At 44.1% G+C, this 9,830-nt stretch overlaps 1 protein-coding gene across 1 annotated transcript; it reads right to left on the bottom strand.

The window, feature by feature from the left end:
- Nucleotides 1-280: 280 nt before the first annotated feature.
- On the bottom strand, nucleotides 281-9,293 carry maneal (mannosidase endo-alpha like). Its single transcript, XM_071907571.2, has 4 exons — nucleotides 8,789-9,293; nucleotides 7,991-8,100; nucleotides 2,542-2,618; nucleotides 281-1,231 (listed from the first exon to the last, which is right to left on the bottom strand). Exons 1-4 carry the CDS (start codon nucleotides 9,291-9,293, stop codon nucleotides 595-597), a joined length of 1,329 nt encoding a protein of 442 aa, XP_071763672.1. The 3' UTR covers nucleotides 281-594.
- Nucleotides 9,294-9,830: the final 537 nt, after the last annotated feature.

Below are 9,830 nucleotides of genomic sequence, written 5' to 3'. Positions count from 1 at the left end.
TGATACACATTTATATTTACTATCTTGCTCATAACCCACTGGCTCCACTAATAATCAGGGCATGGACAATTCTTCTTCGCCTCTCTTGACAATTACATCTGCACAATCACATCTCGGTCACATTTCTTCAAACACGTCAATGATTATCCAACAGTAAACAGACATACTTTTTAATTTGTTTTCAAAGAAATACAGGAAAGAATAGTCTTTTATAATAAGAAAATACACCTATACTTAGCAGTGCAGAGTTACTTAGCCGCAATGATTTTTCTCACTCTGATCTCACAAACGCTCAGGAAAACTGAACAGAGTTGTAATCAGGTAACGAGGAGCATCTGTCCATCATTGTGTCCTTGTCGCTTCAACAAACCAGTGACATGATTAATCCTGTACAAAAACAGTAGTGGCTATTAAAAACAGTGAGAGTATAGTGGACGATTGGGGAAAACCTCATCAGGAATTTTCAGAGTCGGTACTTGGAGAGAAACGGACGGGTGGATGACTGCAAAGAGGGCGTATCGTCAGTGGGAGCGGACTGCTTTAATGCTGTTTCTGGTCATGCTCAGGGCATCTACCGTGTAAGTAAAGTCATTTTTACATCAGCCACTTGTCCTTCTCCTTGTTGAAGTGCTCGGCCCATCGGCGGGTCAGTTCCAGGTAGAGGTCTGGTTGGTTGGGCTGGTAGTCCAGGTACAGACGGGTCACTGTTTTCTTGGGTACCGCCTTCTCTATCTGCGTGCCTTCGTGCCATTGGTTGAAGGACGTGATGGTGACGATTTCCGGCCTGACGGACAGCGCCGCCTGCAGAGACGTCTCGTAGTAGCGCCCGTTGACCCGGTTCCTGGTGTTGTGGTTGTTCCAGGGCCGAACGGCGGTGTCCACGTACCCGGGGCCGACGCTGGGGATGAACAGCAGATTGTTCCCGTCGCAGAAGGCCTTGATGGCTTTCCAGTTCTGGTGGGAGGAGCCGAAGGAGAAGCCGTTGGAGGCGAAGTAGGTGTACATGCCGTCGAAGCCGCTGGCTAGGATGTCGTGCTTGTGGCGCTCCTCCACGATGAGGGCCACAAAAACCCCGTCGTAAGGCGTGCCTCTGATGGTGTGGGAGCCCTTGGCGGTCAGGAGCTCTGCCCAGGACTCTGGTGGAGTCAAGTAGGAATCATACACATAAATCAGAGGCAGGACTTGCCCTGTGCTGGACTTGAATCTGTAGAAGGCGCCATGCTTTCCATAGCTGAGAAAAATCAGAAAAAGGAAAAACATACTGTATATAAGGCAAAAATGATGTTATTATACACATTTTAAATGTAAATTGTCAAATGAATTGTGATATCTTAGTATAATTACTGTAAACAAATGAGACCACGGTTGAGATGATTGATGGCCTCTATCTCGTTACAGTGGTATTTTTAGCACTAGTATTTATCAAAATTAAACCACATTTCCCATAAACCCCGTTGCTTTCTGTTCCCCCTCCCCCTCATTGGTTTTACTGAAGATGATAAACATGCTGGAAGTGATTTTTCCATCGGCCTTTCACTCCTTCCATCACTTGCCATTGTGAGAGACAATCAAAGCTTTAGCTGGTTAAAGCAATCTCGCTTTTTTACTGAAAAGCGATCCAGCAAATTTCCCACCAAATCTCGCCGATGGTCTTGTTTGTTTACGGTAATTATACTAATGTCTCAACATTAATTTTGGCAATGATTTACTCAAGTTAAAATCCTCCATGTAGCACCTTTAATATCCCGCTGGATGTAAAAGATTTCACAAATTGAGTTTGTGCCAGCTATATATTGAAGACTTTAGAATAGATTTATGATTTACTAAAGGCATCATCTCTCTTTCTGTCTCTCCAAATCTTGTTTCTTTTCATGCAGATGGTCAGCACAGTTGGTTTCAGGAAATATTGGCAACAATATATAGCCCATAAAATTGATTCAACTCAAGGCACACTGGCCTAGGCTTTGATTTAACTACAGTCTAGTATCTTTATAAACATAAGATCTTTGAAACCCTTTACTCCCATTCCCATTCCTATTCTGGGGACAATAGGAGGTTTCATTCCTTTAACAGATCACTATTGAATAGTTTATTAGATGAAATATTAGTTTATTGGCCTCAGCCTTCCTCTATGTCTCTCTCCTAAAGCAAACATATTTTATACTTAACATGACCTATGGGAAAAGCTGAGTATAATCTATTGAATTGTATAACAATGGTATACAGTCAGTTTCCTTTTATTGGCATATAGCCAGACTGGTGGAAGTCAGAGCAAAAGCTACCTGCCTATCCATTATAGCAAGATCACAGGGGAGGCATCTATATTTAACTACCTGTTCCTCATCTTCCCTCTCCAGGCCTTTAGAGGGTTCATGTTTCACCAGATCTCTAGGCTTCTAACGTCAGCAGCCACTGATATGGAAAGCAGAGCTCTGGCCTTTGGTAAGCGAGAAGAAAGTATTTATTTCTTTGAGAGTCGGAGTCTGAGACGGAGAGAGTGAGAGCTGGGCAAAGGGGTTGAAGTGTAGAAGGCCAACCTACTTGTCAATAATGTATTTGATGTTGTCATGCATGCTCTGGTCCGTCCGTCCTTTGTATGGCTGTATGTGGAATGCCACCTGTACAAATACAGTTGAACACAGGTGTTAAGGAAGAGAGTGCGTCAGCTTCACACAACACCACATGAATACACAAAACCCTGGAAAATAAGGGGTTATGCAATGAATTACAAATTGAGCACACGGTTTGCATGCTATTGTTCATTATTTCAGCCCAGTGCTATTTGTTTTGATGAACAGCCAGTGTTACGCAGTCTACATTTAATTAGTGGTCTGTGGACTTCACTAATTATTTCGCTCTCTGTGAATCAAACTGTCCATTGAAGTGCCATTCCCGCTTCATCCACATGACAAATGGAGGTACTTGTTCCACAGTGATTGCATGTTTTTGTGTGGATACTTAAATATCAAACTCTTCAGCATCCTTTCAGAATAACATTCATTTTAAGCACTAAGCAAAGCGAGCCTATTGATCTGGCCGATGGAGAGTGTCAGACTGAGGGAAGAAAATGAAAGCGTTACATCCCCAGAGCTTTAATGAGGAGCTCTCTTTGCAGTGTTTTCTTTGAGATGTTGTATGTAGCCGCTCTGTGTAGGCCATTATTGATATTTGTATACCAGAGGAGGCTGATCCATGGAGGCAGGGGAGGATGCTCCTCCTCTAGGAAAGAGGGAAATTACAACTATGAAATATGTTTGAAATTAAACCTTTGAAAACTTCAACCTGTCATTAATTAAAATCATCTATTTATTTTATAAAAATCTACAAAATTCCACTACTGAAATTCTTTGCCAGTCACTCCACTGTTACCTCAATGAGATTTCAAGCTTTCTAAACAAGCAGTCCAGACGTACTTTCTGTTGTGGAAATTCTCCCCAGGCATTCAATATATGCCCAAGCTCCGCCCCCTGGACTACCCCCCTTGCTTTCAGGACTTCTTTCAGTTTCATTTGAGCATGGACAAAACGACCAAACGATCAGCTTTGCAAGACAGCTTAAAGCTTCAAGACCGATGCAGAGTTGGCCTTACATTTGTTGGACAGGTAAGCAACTTATTATGTAGCTAACGTTAGCCACACAAGCTAGCTAGCTAACGTTTCTTCTTGATGCAATGTAGCGAATGTTAACTCGCCACAGCTTCACTGCGCATAAATAAATATCTGTCAAGCAATATGCTTACAAACAACCTGTTGCTAGTAAGCACTGAGCTGCTAGACCTCTGGGTTAGCCAATAGCATAGCATCGTTAGCTATTGATTCCATCTTTTACTTGACTTGCTGTATAATATTTCTGTAACTGTGTGGGATGTTCTGAACATTTATAACAGTTTACAATGGGATATGTTTCCTCTTCACTTGACATTTCTGAACTGTAACGGTATTTGGCTAGGTGGTTTCTGTTGTGAAAAGGTCAGGTCATACTTTCTGTCAATTTCAGGCCACCGTAGCTCACGGGGAGGGGAGGGGTGAGAGGTTGGGGCGGAGCTGGAGGCTTTGACAGAGACTTGTAGAGGAGGAGACATGTTTGCCGATGTTGTAGTTCCTATGGCTGCCATGATGTTATCTTCAAATCTTCAAAATACTTAAGTACAATTCTCAGAATTGCATGACCTTAAATCTATCAAAACACGTGTGTGAACATTGCTGAACTGTGAAGTTGCGCTTAACAGCTAACACTGTGTGCTAACTAGCTAGCTAATGTTGCCAAATATCATCGACATGACATTAGATGTTGCATGGTAAACAGTATTTTATGTTAAGCAAAGAATATTTTGCAGGTGTCCATGCTCTGCTCTGGACCACTGGAACACATGGAGGTCGTAATTCCAACCTACCAGCTGGGAATTTACATTTTCAAACTTGTAATGGAACGCAGCAAAATTCCTTTTCCTATTTACTGATATAGAGTGTATCAAAATCCCTGCATCGGAAACTGATCAGTTTGCCTGGTGAACGGTATTAAAATAAGATCCCGGTGAGAAGGAGCCTTGGTCCAAGCGCCATCAGTCATCAAACGGAAAACAGGCAGCACTGTGTCCTTTCCTCTGGTATAAAGATAGAAGGAGACAGAATAGCAGACAGAATCTAAGTTTAGCCTGTAGGATCCTGAGGATATCTGGAAAATGGAGCTGGGGGGAGGAGGAGGGAGGGGGGTGGAGGAGAGAACAAGTGAGGCAGATGCTCACCATCCCCATAGGCTTGTCCCGTATTGTCGTCTCATCTCTCAACACATTCAGATGGCAACACATGAGGTCTTTTCCGCTGACCCTTGACTGTCTCAGAAATCATTTTTAGCCGCTCCTCATACAAGTAATAATAAAAACGTAATATCTGCAGGCTCTTTTTCCGCTTTATGTGCCCCAGACTGGATGTTGCACTTCAGAAAGAATTTAGGACTCTGCCTCACTACCTCACAGGAACTAAGATAAACAGCCTTGTTTTTAGCTTGGCCACCAGGCATTCTGGTTTTGTTTTAAAGGGTCTCATAAGCACCAAGGATGTTCTCAACCCGTAGAGAAATCATGTCATCCTTCAGCCGAAGTACAAACTTGAAAATCAACACAATTGGAGGTGTGATGAGGTTTTCGCACAACAGCAGCGGGGTATGTGACTTCGGCAGGGGCTGAGAGCCGTGTGATGGATGCCCTCTCTCATCCGGGGAAGACTATGCTACGGTTGTTTGCTTCAGTCACAAAGGGGGGGGGGGAGTCTATCGCAGTTCAGTGGCAAACAGTAAAGCATTGACAGAGCTGTCGAGCCACAAACACTGAACACCGAACGCTGAACGCCCACTCCATCTTTCAAAAGCGGCTGCAAGGTCTTCATAAACAGTTTCCATGGCAACGCGGCGGTGTTTGGCGCCGGGGCTTGGGCTTGTCAGTCGTCTCGACTGGTTGGAAATCATGAAAGGCCAGCGAGGTAAGATGCTGTTCAATCTGTTCCCGTTCGGCTGAATAAACCATGGATGGATGCGGATGAGAAGTGCTTTGTTTGCTCAGATTCCCCATGTTCTGTGATGCTGACAGACTCTCATATTTACATTTCAACCCTCAGGTGTATAGTAGCTGCAGCTGCAAACAAGGCATCTGAACACTCTATACTAATGTTTAGCTTTTTATTTAGATGACGAAAACATTAACCTCAGGTAATCTTGTATAATCTTGCGGTTATACGCTACATTAATTCAACTAATTGTGTAAACTAAGATAATAAATCAATGCAAAATACCATCATGTAAGAAAAAAGCTGCATTAGGCAACTTTGCAAGTTGGCGGCTCCAAATGGCAGCGAGAGGTAACTGTTGGAAAACTGTTTGAACTTCAATACCCAGAAATCCTTAAAGGCGTCATCAGTAAGCTGCACATAGCACGCTCATGTTTACCAACCCGGCCGCTCTGTGATGCTTTATACCAAAGGGACGAGAGAGGCAAAAGATCTAAAGTCGGTGAGTCCAGCTTTCTCTGGACAGAGCGCTCACTCACTGCTGTTTAGGAGACAGTTTTATGTCACTCTTAAGTTTCGATTGGTCACTTCTTGTGGGTGGAGAGGATTTCCCACCAATGACCATTCCCGACACCAGAATTTCATTTGGACAAATAGGGTGAATCTACAGTGTCTCAGTTAGTGGGGATGGGACGCTCTTCTCTGTTGCAGCCCCACTTTGTGATTTAGGCTGATAGTATTTGTGCCCCACATGATGAAAATTTTAAACTCAAATAAGATATCTCAGACACCGCAGGTCAAATTTTGCTTAAAATGTAAAACTTTGCAAGGCCCTTACTCCTTGAGTAAGTGATACTTGATAGGCAAATCCATCTATTCCTACAAAATTCTCTGATTGGCCTAATGGTGGCGCTATAATTAAAGGTCAATGTGATATCACACCACATAAAAAACTTTAACCAAGCTTTAACAGCTTTAGCATCAAGTGTTTTTAGTGCAGTGGCTTCATCTTGTTATGCACGTGGGCTGGAATGTAAGTTAGTTATCTGGTTCAAAAGTACATAGAAGCATAGCTATGAAGTGAAGGACGTCTGCTGAAATCTCTGGATAATGCCTCTTCTTATGTGGCTGCCTCAAAACTGCTAGATCAAATGACATGTGACATCAGGACAAAGGCACACATGTATGACATTTGCTGAGGAGGCAAGTGGAAAGCACACGCGCACACACACGCGCACGCATGCATGCATGAACACACACACACACACCTCAACCTCTATTTTGTCGGTGGCAGTTCTGGTGCACTGGTTGGAACATTGGAGCATTAGCCCTCAGGTCAGCCATGAGATACACACTGTTGTGTAAGTCTGACTGAGACAGAGAGAGAGACCCAGTTCTCAGCTCAAGTCTTCCATATAAGGAGTATGAAAGTGGATTGAGGGAAAAACACTTCTGTCCTATTATGCTGAATCTACAAACTGAGCTCAGTTTGTTTTGCGACTGCTGTCTCAAGCACCTTCAGCTTGTTATGGATTTACGCTGTTTGTATCTGACCCTCTTCAGTGTTAGCTCAGATATAGCTTTGTCAGCTGGAGGAGTGCATTTAAAGGGAGAATCCACCCTAAAACACTTTCACTCTTAAAAAATTGCTATTGGGGATGTATCTTGCATTCCTGGATACATTTTGTGTATTTTTCTTTTTCCGACGGAAAACTGGCTGAACATAGACGACGTGACATTATATTCAGATATGTCTAGCGCGGCTACAATGGAGTTAGATAGCAGAAAATGTTTCAGCGATCTAAACCATCAGCGGTAAACGTCAGGCTTTTGGTGTCAGTCCCTCAGAATCAAAGAGCGAGAGAATCTTTCTAGAGCTGCCATTTTGCATCAAGAGACGTTCAACATACAATACAGGGAGAAATCCATCGTAGAAGAGGCAGAGAGGCCAATTTCTCCACGACAGTAGCCTCAATAGACCAGAATGCAATGCAGCCACAAGATATGTTGTGTTTTGATTAAGGGGCACGACTCTCGTTTTTTTCTCGAATGGAAAAACGTGCTCTCTTGCTCTTACTATCGCTCTCTCCACCTACACAAATTGAATCCAACAAGTTGTCACACCTTCTCTTGCGGTGGTCTAAAAGCATTTTGGGAAATGTAGGAAATCACTAACCAAAGTAGATTAGGTTGAGGGAAAGTGGGTACACCAAATAAGTAAATTTAATTTAGTAAACAGTTTGTCACAAAATAACTCCTGGAATGCATTGGACATCACAGATTGATGAAAAGAATAGGAGTGTCTGAGGGTGGTTTTGGCCTTTAAGTACAATGCAATGCCAGTCATGCTTGGTCTTAGAACAGAACAAAGCAAATGTCCTGTTATTCTCAGCTTTGCTTGCGGCACCACACAATCAACTGTCACTTGGCAGCCATTCAGTTAGTAAATCACCAGAAAGGAAAAACATACCGGTTGTCTCACCAGTTACCTTGATGCTGTGCCTGTGGGCAGCGTCCATGACGGCAGGAACCAGGTCCTCGGTGGGCTCCCCGTGGTTATCTGCCACCCCGGGAGGGTACCAGGACAACACCAGCACCCCTACAGCACCAGAACAAGGGGGGGGGGGGGTTGAGTCTGCTATGAGTACAGCCAGGAGTCAAGTTTGAATGGGTTTTCTTTCTCTTGGACATCTGTTTCATCTGTTTCCATTTGCACAATAGAGGATTCAAGTAGGAAAATTAAAGATATGCGAGAAATGTTCACTTTTAGGCAGTGGTGCAGTGGTAAATAAAAAGCTGAGGCAAAGACAAACCACCACCAATATAAACAAAAATAATAATAATATAATAATAATAATAATAATAATTTATAATTTTTCCCATAAACTTACATCCATTTGATACTAGCCTACATAGTATGATGTAATTTTTACAACATTAAGATTAATGTCTGCCCTAAAAGTTGGTCAACTGTATACCGCAAATAAAAAGCTGAGTCAACTATGCATATAGGTGACTTTACTCTCCATTACATCCCTGCTTCTTGGTGATGAACCAGGGTCTGACTTCACTAAACTCCAAGCTATGGCAAAGTCCCTGCAAATAACCCATATATTTAGGTTTCTTGATCTTTGCTCTCCATTATGACTACAAGATCAAATCTGAACTCACACTACAGTATGGAGAGTGCCAACACCTTGTCATGCACCAATTGACACCCAAGGGTGATAACAAACAAGCCATGGAGTCAAGTCAGCCTGTGGAGTCGGTGATGCTGGAAACCTCACCTGCTGCAGCTGCTTCTATCTGGGCCATGTGTGACTCCAGCACCTTTGGGTCCCTGGAGCTGTAGGGTCCCAGCTCGGGGTAAAAACTTGAGGCAATGTCCTCTGGAGGTGTGTGCCTTCCTTGAGCGTGGCTGGCCGCGATCTTAGGGTCCCAGTGTGGCACCAACACATGGTCCCAGTGAATGTATTTACTGTCCATCTTCGGCGAGCCGTACCACAGGTAGTAGAAGATGTGCACGTCGTAGAATATACTGTAATCTCGGTCGGATTTGGTGAACACCACTTTAGTGTCGCTGCTGGCCAGGTGGGACTGGACCGGCGACACCACCACGTCTTTCACGTCCAGCCGCCTCCTGTCGGACCTCTCCCCGACAAAGTCCATGCCCGGAGCCAGGTCCGAGAAGCCGTCGCTGGGTTTCAGCGTCCTGAGCCCCATCATGGTCCCGAATATGAACAGCGTGAAGAGGAAAAGTGCGACGAGAGCTTTCTTGCGCAGCCGAGTCATTGTCGCTGTCTGTGGTCCTGCAGAGCGGAGCGCCGGGGCTGCTGCAGACTCCGGTACGGCCGGTCCGCCCAGTAGGGGAATAATACCGGGTTCCCGTTAATGCCGAGTACTGCCGCTGCAGCCCATGAATGCAGTCTCGTCTTTCAGCATGAACTGGCGTCGAGCGAGTGGACCAGGTAAAGGAGAAACGCGTTCAGTCACTGCAGCGGTCGGTGCATAATCGTACGGGCTATAAAACGTATGAAAACCAAAGCAATCTCATTTCACTTCCATAATCACGACCTGGGAGAACTCTACACTACAATGCTACAATAAAGCTGCTCCTGTTTTGGCTTCCCACAGCCATGATGGTCAGGTCGGGTTTTTATTTTCCCCATCTGTTCCTCTTCGAGAGAAAAGTGAAAAATCAATTGTCATTTCATCATTCAACAATTCCCCAATGTCTTGGCAGAAAACAGAAACTAGTCTAGTCTGATCACAGCCTAGGCGTCTGTGAAGCGATAATAAAGGCAGACTGGTTACCTTTGTAGACCATGT

Source organism: Centroberyx gerrardi, chromosome 19 (genome assembly GCF_048128805.1).
Source record: "Centroberyx gerrardi isolate f3 chromosome 19, fCenGer3.hap1.cur.20231027, whole genome shotgun sequence".
Lineage (NCBI taxonomy): Eukaryota > Metazoa > Chordata > Actinopteri > Beryciformes > Berycidae > Centroberyx > Centroberyx gerrardi.
This window is presented reverse-complemented; position numbering and strand designations above follow the sequence as displayed.